The following is a 16,217-nucleotide window of genomic DNA, read 5'->3' as shown; positions in this document are numbered from 1 at the left end:
AAATATACAGTGAGGGAAAAAACTATTTGATCCCCTGCTGATTTTGAACGTTTGCCCACTGACAAAGAAATGATCAGTCTATAATTCTAATGGTTTGTGTATTTTAACAGTGAGAGACAGAATAACAAAAAAAGAAAACTAGAAAAATGAGTAAATTAAGTATTTGACCCCTTCGACTTAGTACTTGGTGGCAAAACCCTTGTTGGCAATCACAGAGTTCAGATGTTTCTTGTAGTTGGTCACCAGGTTTGCACACATCTCAGGAAGGATTTTGTCCCACTCCTCTTTGCAGATCCTCTCCAAGTCATTAAGGTTTCGAGGCTGATGCTTGGCAACTCGAACCTTCAGCTTCCTCCACAGATTTTCTGAAGGATTAAGGTCTGGAGACTGGCTAGGCCACTCCAGGACCTTGATGTGCTTCTTGAGCCATTCCTTTGTTGCCTTGGCTGTGTGTTTTGGGTCATTATCATTTTCAATGCCCTGGCTGAGGGAAGGAGGTTCTTACCCAAGATTTGACGGTACATGGCCCTGTCCATCGTCCCTTTGATGCAGTGCAGTTGTTCTGTCCCCTCAGCAGAAAAAAACCCCCAAAGCAAATTGTTTCTACCTCCATGTTTGACGTTGGGGATGGTGTTCATGGGGTCACAGGCAGCATTCCTTCTCTTCCAAACACAACGAGTTGAGTTGATGCCAAAGAGCTTGAATTTGGTCTCATCTGACCACAACACTTTCAGCCAGTTTTCCTCTGAATCATTCAGATGTTCATTGGCAAACTTCAGACGGGCCTGTACATGTGCTTTCTTGAGCAGGGGGACCTTGCGGGCGCTGCAGGATTTCAGTCCTTCACGGCGTAGTGTGTTACCAATTGTTTTCTTGGTGACTATGGTCCCAGCTGCCTTGAGATCATTAACAAGATCCTCCCGTGTAGTTCTGGGCTGATTCCTCACCGTTCTCATGATCACTAAATCTCCCCAAGGTGAGATCTTGCATGGAGCACCAGACCGACGGAGACTGACAGTTATTTTGTGTTTCTTAAATCTGCGAATAATCGCAGCAACTGTTGTCACCCTCTCACCAAGCTGCTTGGCGATGGTCTTGTAGTCCATTATTGCCTTGTGTAGGTCTACAATCTTGTCCCTGACATCCTTGGGCAGCTCTTTGGCCTCTTTGGTGTTTGGAATCTGATTGATTGATTGATTGCTTCTGTGGACAGGTGTAATTTATACAGGTAACGAGCTGAGATTCGAGCACTCCCTTTAAAAGAGTGCTCCTAATCTCAGCTTGTTACCTGTATAAAAGACACCTGGGAGCCAGAAATCTTGCTGATTGATAGGGGATCAAATACTTATTTCACTCATTGACGTGCAAATCAATTTATAACTTTTTTGCCATGCCTTTCTCGGGATTTTTTTTTATTATTCTGTCTCTCACTATTAAAATACACCTACCAATAAAATTATAGACTGATTATTTATTTGTCAGTGAACAAATGTTTAAGATCAGCAGAGGATCAAACTCTTTTTTTCCTCACTGTATATAACTTATCTGCCTAGCACAACCATGTTGCTGGGATTGTGTACTGACACATCTGCACAGAATATGGTCTGGACCTGCCTAAGTCCAGATGGGAGATACCATAGAGGGTAGTTGAGAATGACAGGGCTAAGATCCTGTGGGACTTCAAGATCCATACATGCAAGAAAGTACTGGCCAACCAACCTGACATCATGGTGGTAGGCAAGGAACAGAAGACTGCAGTTGTGGTGGATGTGGCAATTCCCAGTGACATTAACATCAGGAAGGAGATGCATGAGAAGATGGATAAATACCAAGAACTAAAAGAAGAGATAGAAAGGATGTGGAGAGTGAAGGCAGTTGTAGTCCCAGTTGTGATAGGAGCACCCAGGGCTGTAAATCCCAGGTTGGGCCAGCGGCTTTTACAGATTCCAGGTGGGACATCTGAGATCTCTTTCCAGAAGAGTGCAGTTCTAGGAACAGCTAAGAAACTGTGCAGAACCCTCAGATTCCCAGGCCTCTGGGAGAGGTACTGAGAATGAGGAATATACAAAATAAATATATACCACCCAGGAGGGCGTATAAAATATATATTTTTTCCTTATATATATTTTAAGAAAAAATTTAAATATTAGAATAATTTTCAAAATATGAAATCATTTTAAAAGTTTCTCTAAAAACATTATATCATTTGAAAAGCTAATTGAAAATCATTACGCTGAGGCCTACAGGGAGTGCAGAATTATTAGGCAAATGAGTATTTTGACCACATCATCCTCTTTATGCATGTTGTCTTACTCCAAGCTGTATAGGCTCGAAAGCCTACTACCAATTAAGCATATTAGGTGATGTGCATCTCTGTAATGAGAAGGGGTGTGGTCTAATGACATCAACACCCTGTATCAGGTGTGCATAATTATTAGGCAACTTCCTTTCCTTTGGCAAAATGGGTCAAACGAAGGACTTGACAGGCTCAGAAAAGTCAAAAATAGTGAGATATCTTGCAGAGGGATGCAGCACTCTTAAAATTGCAAAGCTTCTGAAGCGTGATCATCGAACAATCAAGCGTTTCATTCAAAATAGTCAACAGGGTCGCAAGAAGCGTGTGGAAAAACCAAGGCGCAAAATAACTGCCCATGAACTGAGAAAAGTCAAGCGTGCAGCTGCCAAGATGCCACTTGCCACCAGTTTGGCCATATTTCAGAGCTGCAACATCACTGGAGTGCCCAAAAGCACAAGGTGTGCAATACTTAGAGACATGGCCAAGGTAAGAAAGGCTGAAAGACGACCACCACTGAACAAGACACACAAGCTGAAACGTCAAGACTGGGCCAAGAAATATCTCAAGACTGATTTTTCTAAGGTTTTATGGACTGATGAAATGAGAGTGAGTCTTGATGGGCCAGATGGATGGGCCCCTGGCTGGATTGGTAAAGGGCAGAGAGCTCCAGTCCGACTCAGACGCCAGCAAGGTGGAGGTGGAGTACTGGTTTGTTGTGGTATCATCAAAGATGAGCTTGTGGGGCCTTTTCGGGTTGAGGATGGAGTCAAGCTCAACTCCCAGTCCTACTGCCAGTTTCTGGAAGACACCTTCTTCAAGCAGTGGTACAGGAAGAAGTCTGCATCCTTCAAGAAAAACATGATTTTCATGCAGGACAATGCTCCATCACACGCGTCCAAGTACTCCACAGCGTGGCTGGCAAGAAAGGGTATAAAAGAAGAAAATCTAATGACATGGCCTCCTTGTTCACCTGATCTGAACCCCATTGAGAACCTGTGGTCCATCATCAAATGTGAGATTTACAAGGAGGGAAAACAGTACACCTCTCTGAACAGTGTCTGGGAGGCTGTGGTTGCTTCTGCACGCAATGTTGATGGTGAACAGATCAAAACACTGACAGAATCCATGGATGGCAGGCTTTTGAGTGTCCTTGCAACGAAAGGTGGCTATATTGGTCACTGATTTGTTTTTGTTTTGTTTTTGAATGTCAGAAATGTATATTTGTGAATTTTGAGATGTTATATTGGTTTCACTGGTAAAAATAAATAATTGAAATGGGTATATATTTGTTTTTTGTTAAGTTGCCTAATAATTATGCACAGTAATAGTCACCTGCACACACAGATATCCCCCTAAAATAGCTAAAACTAAAAACAAACTAAAAACTACTTCCAAAAATATTCAGCTTTGATATTAATGAGTTTTTTGGGTTCATTGAGAACATGGTTGTTGTTCAATAATAAAATTAATCCTCAAAAATACAACTTGCCTAATAATTCTGCACTCCCTGTATATCTGCAGTAGTACATAAATATAACTTTTATTTCTCTATGTTCGGATTCCAAAGGGATTTTCAATAAATATTGAGTTGTGTAGAGCTGGCAATATTGTTAACAAATTTAGATTAAAAAAATAAGCCAATTTCCTTACCTCCCCTGTTTTGACCAGAATGTAGTCATGTTCCACTGTCCTGGGTTTTCTCACTTGTGTTCTGCTGTCTAATTTAGGCCCAAATCCCTCCTTCCTCTTTTCCATCCCAAATATCCATCTTTCTTTTCCTGTTTAGAAATCAGTCTGTGTAAAGAGACATTGCTTTTGTTCTAAATTATATTTTAGTTGCATAAACTGTTATTAGTAGGTCACCAATAATTCCTCCGATTAGCCCCACCTCTGGTCAAACCCCCAATAACACCCTGAAATTAAAGAGTCCCTCTTTGTCCGTTTGAAATGCTGGGAGTTGTGCATGGGTAGAAAGATTTACCCACACTCTGCACATGTGCTGCCCTGAGTGGAACTGGCAGCACAATTAACAAGCAACCTGGTATTGATTGACTTACAAGCAGCCCCACCAATATACCGGATGCATATCTCCCAATGTTGAGAAGTATAAGTTTGAAAAAAAGACATTCATCAACTGACTGTGAAAGATTGTCATTAACTGACTGTAAATAAATCAGTAAATGCCATAGAATCACTGGTACAAACTAATTTTAGATCTTATGTAACAAGAAATATAGTTCTAGTTCTTCAACTAATGTTTGCATCATGCTGGTAAAAGAATGTTAGCAAATGTATACATTAAAAGCTATAATTACCAGTAGATCACACCTGCCTCCACCTAGATTGCTGCTGGAAATAGGTGTTAGCCATCCTGCTTATACTGTAATTAACATTAAAGGCATCTCATGTTGGAAAGTGTGTGCTTAGCCATCTTTGCAGATTGTCCTGCACAAAGTAACTAGGTAACACCAGGGCCATCTTTAATATTGATTGGACCCTGGGCAAACATGTGCTTGGGCCCCGTGGACGCCGTCGTCCCAGCCCCCCACGCCTGGCATGCAATCAAGCCCCCCAACCCAAAGCAGAGGCGGATGTAATATAGTGAGGCCTCTGGTGCATGAATTATTTTGGGCTGGGGGGGGAGGGGGCAAAAGGTAGATCCCCATCTGTCGTGCAACTCCAACAATGCTTTGACAGCTGGGACTCTATCATTTGCCCATGCATGCAGGGTTGTATTTAGCACTGAGCAGTGTTTGTGTGTTTGAATGTAAGCATGTTTTTGTATGAAGTATGTTTCTGTGAATGTAGGGGTGTGTTTGTATGTGGAGATGGCATTTGAATGCAAGCATGCATTTATGTGTAATGTTGTTTTTTGAATGCATTGGTATGTTTATATATAATTTTGGTGTTTAACAAAGAGGTCTGTTTGTATGTAGTGTTGAAGTTTGAATGCAGGTGTGTATTTGTGTGTAGTGTTGGCGTTTGAATTCTTAAATGTATGCACAAATACACATGCAGTGACACACACACACACTGTGATAGACATACACACAGATACACACACACACACTGAAACATTTGCAGATAAAAAGATATACACAATAATACAGATGCAGCTATACAGACACATATACTCACACTGAAACACACACATGCAGGCACACAACCTGGCACACATGCAGACACACAGATGAACACACTGATACACATGCAGAAACACTGGCAACACAGATACACACAATGACAACATACAGACACGCGCACTGACAGGATACAGATACATATATACACACAATGACAACATACAGACACACAGATACATAACCTGACAAATGCAGATATACAGACACACACTGACACACATGCAGATACACACATTGACTACATACAGATACACAGATATACACACTGACACACAGATACATACACAGGTATACACACTGGCATACACACATACTGACAACATACATATACACACACTGACACACACACACACATATACTGACACACACACAAACAGGTATACTGGCACACACAGACACACTGTGACAGACATGCTGATAAAGACACAGACATACTGGCACACTGACACACAGGTATACACACTGACACACAGATATGAACACAGGTATACACACTGACACACAAACACAGATAAACACATACTGACAACATACAGATACACACACTGACACACACACACTGACATACTGGCATACTGACACGCTGTTACAGATATACTGAGACACACAGAGACATACATACTGACACGTGAACATACAAACTGACACACAGACAGACATACATACTGACACACACACACACACACAGACAGACATACTGACACACACAGACATACTGACACACACACACAGACATGCATACATACTGACACACAGACAGACATACTGGCACACACACATACAGACAGACTGACACACACACAGACAGACATACTGGCACACACATAGACAAACATACTGGCATACACAGACAGATATACTGCCACACACAGGCATACTGACACACACAAACACGCAAACGTTACACTTTTAAAGACACTCTTCAGTTTCCTACCTTTGCAAGAGGCTACCTTCCCTGGGGTCCAGTGTGCTGGCTGGGGTAGTTGTGAGTTGGGGTATGGATCTCATTTGGCCCGGTCTCACTGTTAAAGGACCACAGCGCCTGACAGGGCCCCTGCTGAAACATGCTCACCGGTTGGCCCTTAGTGTGGGCACCGCGGGCCCATTAGGGAAATATATATTTTTTTATTTAATGCAGGCGGCGGACCAGCAGGGCAGCTGTTTTGGGCCCCCCCAGGAGTAACTGGGCCCGAGGCAGCTGTACCATTTGCCCCGCGTTATAGACGGCCCTGGGTAACACAGTACAGGAAATGCATTTATATTTCTAAGTAAATTTGCCGGGACTATACACTAAAGTGAGAATTTAAGGTGAATTTAAAGTGAATTTCAAATTTAAGGTCAAAACAGCCAAACTGGAAAAATTCTCTAACCCTTATGTCGGCTACTGGTTTTAAAGGGACACTATAGTCACCAGACTATAGCCCCGCCTCCTTGGCTGAGATCATCAGAATTGATGATCTCAACCAATCCAATTCTTTTCAATTGGATTGCATTGTGATTGGCTGATATCATCAATTTTAATAATGTCAGCAAAGGAGGCGGATCGGCCGCTGAACCAGCACTGGCGGACCCACGTAGCACTGGAAAAAAGGTGAGCGTTTTACCTATTTAAGGTGGGCAACGGAGAGGCCAGGGACCCTACATGTGTTTTTAACACTATAGGGTCAGGAACACACATTTGTATTCCTGACCCTATAGTGTTCCTTTAAGTTTGAAATTCACTTTAAATTCTCACTTTAGTAACTAGCCCTGTAAACATATAAATGTCCTATCTGTTTGGCTTGTACTATGTGTTGTTAAACCAATCAGAAAAAAAAAAACATGACTTGGCTTGACTAATGAAAAGAAAACACAACATATAGTTTGCTATATTTTATGTTTTTATTGTTATATATTTCAAACCTATTTTCCTAGTGTTCTAGTGGTAAGTAAGACTTTTACTGTTCTTTTCATTTCATGCTTGTTAAAGTGAGGATATACTCTGACATCATACTTCATATGATATATGACTACATCAGCATACCTACATGGAGAGTGAAGTGCAAGTAGGGGTTATCTGGGGTGCTGAGAACTTTGATCCTGTTCTGCAACTAGACACCAACTACAGATATGAATTATTAATATGGAAAACGGAAGTATAATATTCGTGCACCAGTTTACCAACCGTCCTGACATTGAGCATAATGTTTATCACAATTTGCATGTCAGAGGTGCCTACAATACCTTTGTTCATCAGGTTTCTTCCCAAGATCATACGTCGTTAAAATATATCTAACCATGATAACGCTGTATTTTGTGAGCCATCGTTTGAAGATGTTCACGTGTTTGCATATTTTCTTTTTCCAGACATTACCCAAAACAGTCGTTCACCACAGTGACGGATACTCCTGAAAACCTTCGGCTGAAACAGCAAAGTGAATTACAAAGTCAGGTAATTTGAATGCAAACAGAACTAGTGAATGAATGTCTTCCTTTGCTTTGCCTGTGAAGAGTGTGTCTTTGTTTTGTACCTCTAAGTGTTTTCTGAGATATACATATATAATGAGTGTGAATTGCTGGTAAAAGGGGATAATGACCCTATTGTAATCTATGTAACTGATATTCAACTTGCTAAGAGCAGATATGATCCCAAACTCTCCCGCTAGCCACATGTTTGTTGAAATGCAGATCGGATAAGTGACTTTCCGCTTACATTTCACTCTCCGGCCTACTTAACTGTGGTTAATGTTGCACTTTAATATATTCTGCTATGAAGCTATTAAAGTGTTTGGCTTATAACAGTCAGTAACGATGATATTTAAAGGAGATAAAGAAAAAAAACAGGGCAAAATGAGAAGTATGGGCTGGCACAGTATTTGCCATCCTTGGCAATTTACTGCTGAGATGAAGGGCAGCCGACAGGGCTAATATTACACATGAATAACGCTCACAACCAAAGGGTGGCATATCATCTTGGCTGGTATGCATGCTATGTTCGGAGGCTGCCCACTATGGCAGCTACCTAAGGTAGAAGTGCCCTGGAGTTCTGAGCATTGCTTCAGGCTAATCAAAACACATTTTTTGTGCAGCACTTTAAGGGGTCCAAGAATAGGGACTGTCTTGACATATTTAGGACTTTTGGAGAGAATGGGATATCAGTCTCCCTTGGTCTGCACTGTGTTGTACTTTCTGAGGGCTGGAATAGCAGTCTGGGAATGATGGTAGCTGCCATCAAGTATGCTAAAGCATTATACAGGAGATATAAACGTGTACATCAGACGATCACAAATTACAGAAATTTGATTCAGCTTTTTTTTTGGCATTTGTGAAATAGATAGTTTGGAGATGAATTTATACACTGTGTATTGTTTATAAAGAGCTGTTCTGGAGCCTGGAGTTCTAAATTACCCTGGAATCCACTTGAATGTTCCCGTAGGTTGATCCACATGAAGCACTTTGTCCCAGATTTGCACAGCTAGACACATTTTATTTTGCCTGCTAGATATATTTTATTTTATGTACTAGATACATTTTATTCTGAGGGACAGAGGCTTGACAGCTCATTGCTTGAAAACCCTTAGCACTCAAATGGTTAATCTGTTTTGACAATTGTCCTTGGAATTCTGATTGTGAAGTGATAACCAATGCACATTTACAAACCTTTATCCACCCTTGGACATCAGAAATAGCACAGGATACCCCTCCCATCCCTTTGTATGACAATGTAAATATAGCCATCCATGGGATTATAACAGCAGGTCAGCAAAACATTGCAGATCTTCAGGAATTAAAAACTGTGCTTCAATTTTAAGCCCATCTGTCAGCGTATGCAGCCATGTAACATATTACACTGTAGATTGCATGGGATATTCTACTACATGCATCATAACTTTACCATATTTTGCATATCCCTGTCTCCCCTGCATTAGAAGAAAGTTAACAGTATTACTGAGAAATTCTACCTATAATAGCATATTCCTGTCCCAGATAGCATATTGTAATTGTATGTAAATATCACGTTTAGACACTTTTTTTAATGAATTATAAAAAGATGCATCAGATTCGTATTGAAATATTGGCAGACTTTAGTTCTGTCTGCAGAACATTCTGTCTGAAAAGACACAAAGAGACATAACAGAATGCCTTCCGTAGAACAATTTAATATTGATTATTATGTATATGGAACTCAATGTGAAGAAATGTTCAAGAAATGTTTATTATAGATCCCAATAAAACTGTATAGTACATAGTGAGTCCTCTTATTTTCTGGTCAGATGGGAATGATCAGGATATGGAACATAATTTTACATATATTAATTTTATTCTATTATTGCCAAATTGGTGACAATAAATAACAATAATGACGTCACCTAAGAATTCTTGCAGAGGCCGTTATTTGTGAAAGGTCAGTTCTAAAAGCTGGTCTGCAGTTTAGAAGCAGTCTAGGTTTTAGGTGTATGATGACACCACGTGTAAGCACCATGTTTCTGAAACACATTAAGCTGTTTGTCTCCTTATCCACTGTTTTGACTTATTTCCATAGATATTGGTTACTTTTATCGATACATTGATCATTTTGAAAATATCTGCTTCTAACATTAGCAGCAACCGGTTGATTCCATGGTCAACAAAATGGATATGCTCAGCCAGTGAATTCCAACATGGACAACATTGATATTGCCAAAGTGGAAGTGAATTTTCAACTTTAGCAATATGGACAGCAAGGAGTCGGTAGTGCTAGTTTGCGTTAAACCGTTTGTGTGATAGAGGCATGCTGGCAACATAACCACTGCAGTGGACTGTAGTTGTTATGGTGTATAGAGTGACCCTTTAAAATTGATCAATAATCTTTTTGTGTCTGTTGGTACATTCAGAAGTTAACAACACAATTAAAGACTAAGATGAAAACAAATTCTTGGTTGTGATGAATATTGTAGTTTATTGTTCTTTTTACTGGAATTTTATAAATCTGCTGGAAAATCTTCTAAAATTAAAAGCATATAAGCCAAATGCAATGTCTTGAATTTTTGTGTTTATAAACATTTACTTGTTACTAAATTCCACCCCCTCCCCCTCATTATTATTAATGGTCCCCAGAATCTCATGGACTTTGTATACATTACAAAAATGTTTCCCTTAGTGGGGCTTTAATACCTTGTAGCTCACCGATGAGGTACAGGTGACTGAATTAGAGAGTTATGTCCATTAAGAGTAGAGAAACAGCATGAGAGTGATGAAATACATCCAGCAAAGTTGGGAAAAAAGAAGACTAATTGTGCACCTCCCAACATTGAGGCATGTGAATCCAGGAAAGGAGGGATAGGGTATTATTATTATTATTATTATTTAAAAAGCGCCAACAGTAGCGCTGTACAATGGGTGGACTAACAGACACGTATTTGTAACCAGACGAGTTGGACGCACAGGAACAGAGGAATTGAGGGGCCTGCTCTATGAGCTTACATGCTAGAGGGAGCAGGGTATCGTGACACAAAAGGTAAGGGCAGGGTAGAAAAGTAGGTTGCTAGGATGGTGTTCATTGAGGGTTTTTCTTTGATGACAGTTGCAGGAGCGGAATCAGGGTGTGGGGAGGTAAAGCTGTTCACAGTTTAATTGATATGTTTTCCTAAAGAAGTAAGTTTTCAAAGATTTTTGAAGGAGTGGAGATTGGGTGAAAGTCTACTGGGAGGAGAAGAGCGTTCCACAGGAACGGTGCAGCCCTAGAAAAGTCTTTAAGGCGAGCATCAGAGGTGGGAGTACAAACAGAGGGCAGGGGCCTACATGGGACATATTTGTGTATTAGTAAGGATAAGTATAGGACAGAGCACACTCCAAAAAGGGGGTGGATAAATAGTACTTACAAACATACTGGAGAGAGAAGGCACTCTACCAACCAGCCAATCAGGGATGCTCATGTGGAACGCACTCTACCCAGCTTGTAATCAGGGTCGCTCATGTGCAATGCACGCTACCCACAAGCCAATCAGGACCACTCATATTCAATGCACTCTACCCACCTGCCAATCAGGGACATTCATGTGTAATGAACTCTACCTACCAGCCAATCAGGGACACTCATGCAGGGCCGGATTGGGGATACAAAGCAGCCCTGGATAAAAAATTTATGCCAGCCCCATAAGTCACTGCGCCATATATTGTCGCGTGTAACATGTAAGACTATGTCTTGCCATGACAGATGATTGAGTAATATATATATGCATCTCCCTACAGGCTTTTCAATGTAAACACTGATTTTTCAGACAAAAGGCAGTGTTTACATTGCTTCAAAGTGACACCGCTAATGACAGTCACTCAGACGGTCACTAGAGGTGCTTCCTGTGTCAGTGCACCTACATTCAGGGCTTCCACACTCTGTAGGTACTGAACGTTCCCCATAGAGATACATTGATTCAATGCATCTCAATGAGGAGAGGCTGATTGGTGTAACGTTTTGCAGCCAATCCAATGGCAAAGCATTGGATTGGCTGAGATCATCAAGCTTGATGATTTCAGCCATAGAGGCAGGGCCAGTTGAGGGGAGACCAGCTCGCTGCGTCGGGAAAAAAAAGGTGAGCAAAAACACTAGTTTTAAACACACATATACACCATGACAGACACAGAAACACATATATACCATGACAGATACACACCCCATGACAGACACACACCATGACAGACCATGACACAGACAGACCATGACGCAGACAGACCCACACACACACCATGACACAGACAGACACACACACATATACCATGACACACACACCATGACACAGACAGACACACACCCCATGACACAGACACACACACCATGACGGACAGACACACCATGACACAGATAGACAGACACACACACACACACACACACACCATACAGACAGACACCATAACACAGACAGACACACACACATATACCATGACACACACACCATGACACAGACAGACACACACCCCATGACACAGACACACACACCATGACGGACAGACACACCATGACACAGATAGACACACACACACACACACACCATACAGACAGACACCATAACACAGACAGACACACACACCATGACACAGACAGACAGACACACACCATACAGATACACACCATGACACAGACAGACACACACACACCATGACACAGACAGACACACACACCATACAGACCCACAATATGACCCACATTACTCCTACCTGCCAGGGGGTGCTGGCGGCCGCTGGGAGAGGTCTGCTGGCGGGCGCTGGGGGAGGTCTGCTGGCGGCCGCTGGGAGAGGTCTGCTGACGTCATATTCCGGCCCCGGTCTCATTCAGCTTCACGCTGGGGCAGGAGAGCAGAGCCAGCGCAGCTCCCCCAGCGGCCGCCAGCAGACCTCCCCCAGCGGCCGCCAGCAGACCTCCCCCAGCGGCCGCCAGCAGACCCAGGTGTCTGCCCGGCCCCAGGTGCCGACGGCCACCGGGAAATTTCCCGGTATCCCGGTGGGCCAGTTCGGCCCTGCACTCATGTGCACAGAAATAAAGATAAATACCACACTATTGCATTGTTGAAAATGTCAAAAATGGCCTTGCTGAGCTGAGTCTGGAATCGGATCTGTCCGGCTGCATATGGGACAGTTGCGATGCATATTCTTGCCATACAAAGGCCCACATCAATCATTTGCAGTTCTTTATGGAAATAAAAAGCCAAGAGCTCTATTACATTGAAATAATGTAACAAAATGTACAACTGTCAGCTTAAGTATGCTTGAGCAATAGAAGGCAACCTGATGATGGATTGAATGTGTCATTGTATCATCACCAGCCTTTTTTCTTTTGTCTGCTACTGTGCCAGTGGTTGACCTTTAGAAGAAAGCGAACCTTAGCCTGACCTTTGCAGTAGTTGTATCCTTGCCAATGTTGTTCTTCACTCTAAGACTATGTATTTAAGGATATTATAAATTCAGCGTGCATACACACATTTCTCTCCGTCCTTTGAAGTGATCTTCACCAAAGGACAATTTATCCCAAAATGCATTTTACCTCCTGCTATGATTCTTTTTTTATATCCATGACAGCACAATCCAAAGGATAATAATTCAGCCTCCAACATATCATTCCTTTTTTTTTTTTTTTTAAAGGGACCCTTTATTTGGGCCGGCAGTAATTACGCAGAGCAATTTATTTTAATGTACCATTTAAATGACATTGCTGGAGGTTACACCAACCTCTCCAGTCCTCCTGTTGTCTAAATACACACAGAGAATCACATTTTGATGTGCCTGCCTAGTACGTGATTGCTTACAATTTTTATAAACTACTCATCAAATTTTCCTTCTCTTTGAAAACGAATCTGATTGTTAAACATGGCATGTAAGGATTAGATTGTAAGCTCTTTGGGAAGACTATAATTTTCTGTATTTTTACATTGTTTTAAAGTTACCTTCTTGCTTTTTTACTGTTATATAGAGGCTGCAAAACATTTTGTAATATGTTGGCATTGTAGATATTTGTCTGCACTTGCCTGCTGCATTAACTCTGTTACGGTCATCAATGGTCTTTCCCTGTCCCTAAGTACTGAAGGGGTTAAGTTCAGCTTTTTTCAAATATGTATAAACCAGAAATCTCTACCTAAAGATCATTCAGTCTTTTAGCTCATGCAGCGGGATTCGAGAAATGGTTATTGCCAAATATTCATTACACCAGGCCATGCTGATCTGACCAGCTGAGCAATCAGGCATAGAAATAAATGAAAACAGGACTTGGATAGGCTGAAAGACTCATTTTGGTTAGGGTCCATACTGCGATCAGCCTCCTGCTTACAAATGTTAACTTTTATTTTAATTATTTCACTACTATCTGCCTGTGGTTTCACGTGACGTATCAGTACATGTGGTTAAAGGGTTACTGCAAATATCATAACCCCTACAACCTGCTGATTTGAGTGGTGTCCTGGCCTGTCTTCCCAGTTATGTGGCAAACCATTTAGCAATGGTTTGTCCCCCTACCTGGGTCCCCGACCAACTTTAAGGCTCCCTGCTTGGTTGGTGACACTGTTCCGGCTTTGCAACTTTCGCCATTTATTAACTTAGAGCAACAGCTGACCATTCCCATTCAATGAATGACATTATGTGCAATACATTTTGCAGGGAAACACTTTTACAGATATTTTTGCTTTTTGATGCTCTCCTCTTGGTGAGCCATTTTTCATTGGAGTGTAGTCCTGGAGTCAAGTAGGGCTTAGGATATTCTAGGGCTGCAGGCTGATATCATCACTCCTGTGTGCCTTCCGTCATACTCTAGGAGATACTGGTCTTATATCTCATACTTCTGGCACTACCGCACGGGTATGTTATTGAAACGGTGGAATAAGGCATACAGTACTGTGTGCTAAGTGACTTGGCCCTTCAGATTTTCCAATATGGTCCATTTGGAGTTTGGATGAGATAGCTATTGCCCCCAATTGGATTCCATAGGCAAACAGGGCCCAATACGAGCCCAAATGCTTGGTGGAGTGCTGGCTGCACCCTCTGATGGTGCTGTTGGTGGCTCTGAATTAGAGGTATCATTTATCTTGTAGTCATGATGGTTCTCTGTCTATGAGCTTACATCATAATTCCAAAACCCTCTGTAGACACAGAATCCATACCTCACAAAATTATAAAATATGCTTGTAGCAATAAATATTTTTTAAGCTTAAAATTATATTTTAGATACAATGTTCCGCTTGAGCAAACAAACTATACATATATGTATTTAATAGGAAAATTATATATGCAGCATTACGTGAAATGTAGGTTATTTAATTTAAGATGAAGTGCATTTGCCAAAATTACAGTGAAATTGACGAATAGTTGTTAGTTTCACCGTTCCCAAACAAAAATACTGTGACAATATATTTTTGTATATTGAACTTTATGAAACACTACTAAAGCAGTGCATTTATAACTATAACTAGTACGTGATACTTAAAATACAGTTACAGAATTACAACAATATCCCATGACTGACACACCTTACAAAAGATCTACATTGTTTGGTGACGGGGTTAGCTAAAGCTGCCATGAATAATATTGAAACACCATCAGATGCTTTTTCCTCATACAAGTAAAACATTTTTTTAAAAAGTGCTTAGTTTTCAACCAAGTGTTATCCTTTAACCCCTTAAGGACACATGCCATGTGTGACATGTCATGATTCCCTTTTATTCCATAAGTTTGGTCCTTAAGGGGTTAAAGGAACACTCTAATGCTCGTAACAACTTTAGTGCAACAATGTTGTTGTGGGGGCACAGGTGTCGGGGAACTTTATAACCTACAGGGGTTAAACCATTTTCCAAAGTCTTAACCCAAAGTTGTCCGATTCTTCTACCGCCTTCCTCCTGACTTTCTCAGGTTTGCTGGGTGTTCATTCAAGGTCTAGAACTGTCACCACTACACTACGATGAAGGCCTAATGAGCAAATTTAGACATCTAAGGTTCTGATACCTTACTAAGTAATTACTTGTGAATAAACTCAAATGATTGCCATAGTTTTGTTTTCTTTTTCTATCAGTTATATTCAGCAAATTTGATGAAATATTACATGTTTAGCTTGGTAGAAAGATCTGAATATGCTATCTAGATAGTGGGAGAAAAATAAGATGCACTAATCGAATCAGTCACCAGTAAAATCTGCACTATATGCATGAATGCAGGGTGCTTGATGACTATATATTATGCATGATACATTTTCCTGGGAATGTGGATGTATGTGTCTAGTTAACGTATCTTTGCTGTAGTCATGTGCAGTGAAGATACCTAGATGGCACTCGTCTCTAAAATAAAGC

General features: G+C 41.1%; 1 protein-coding gene across 2 annotated transcripts in view; it reads left to right on the top strand.

The window, feature by feature from the left end:
• NEBL (nebulette) overlaps positions 1–16,217 on the top strand; it is a 200,603-nt gene that overhangs the window by 46,223 nt on the left and 138,163 nt on the right. For both annotated transcript variants that reach the window (XM_063452527.1, XM_063452526.1), the window contains exon 3: positions 7,786–7,870. In XM_063452527.1, the coding sequence (XP_063308597.1) occupies positions 7,786–7,870 (85 nt within the window). The remainder of the gene's footprint in view (positions 1–7,785; positions 7,871–16,217) is intronic.

The sequence above is a fragment of the Pelobates fuscus genome, chromosome 4 (assembly GCF_036172605.1).
Source record: "Pelobates fuscus isolate aPelFus1 chromosome 4, aPelFus1.pri, whole genome shotgun sequence".
Lineage (NCBI taxonomy): Eukaryota > Metazoa > Chordata > Amphibia > Anura > Pelobatidae > Pelobates > Pelobates fuscus.
This window is presented reverse-complemented; position numbering and strand designations above follow the sequence as displayed.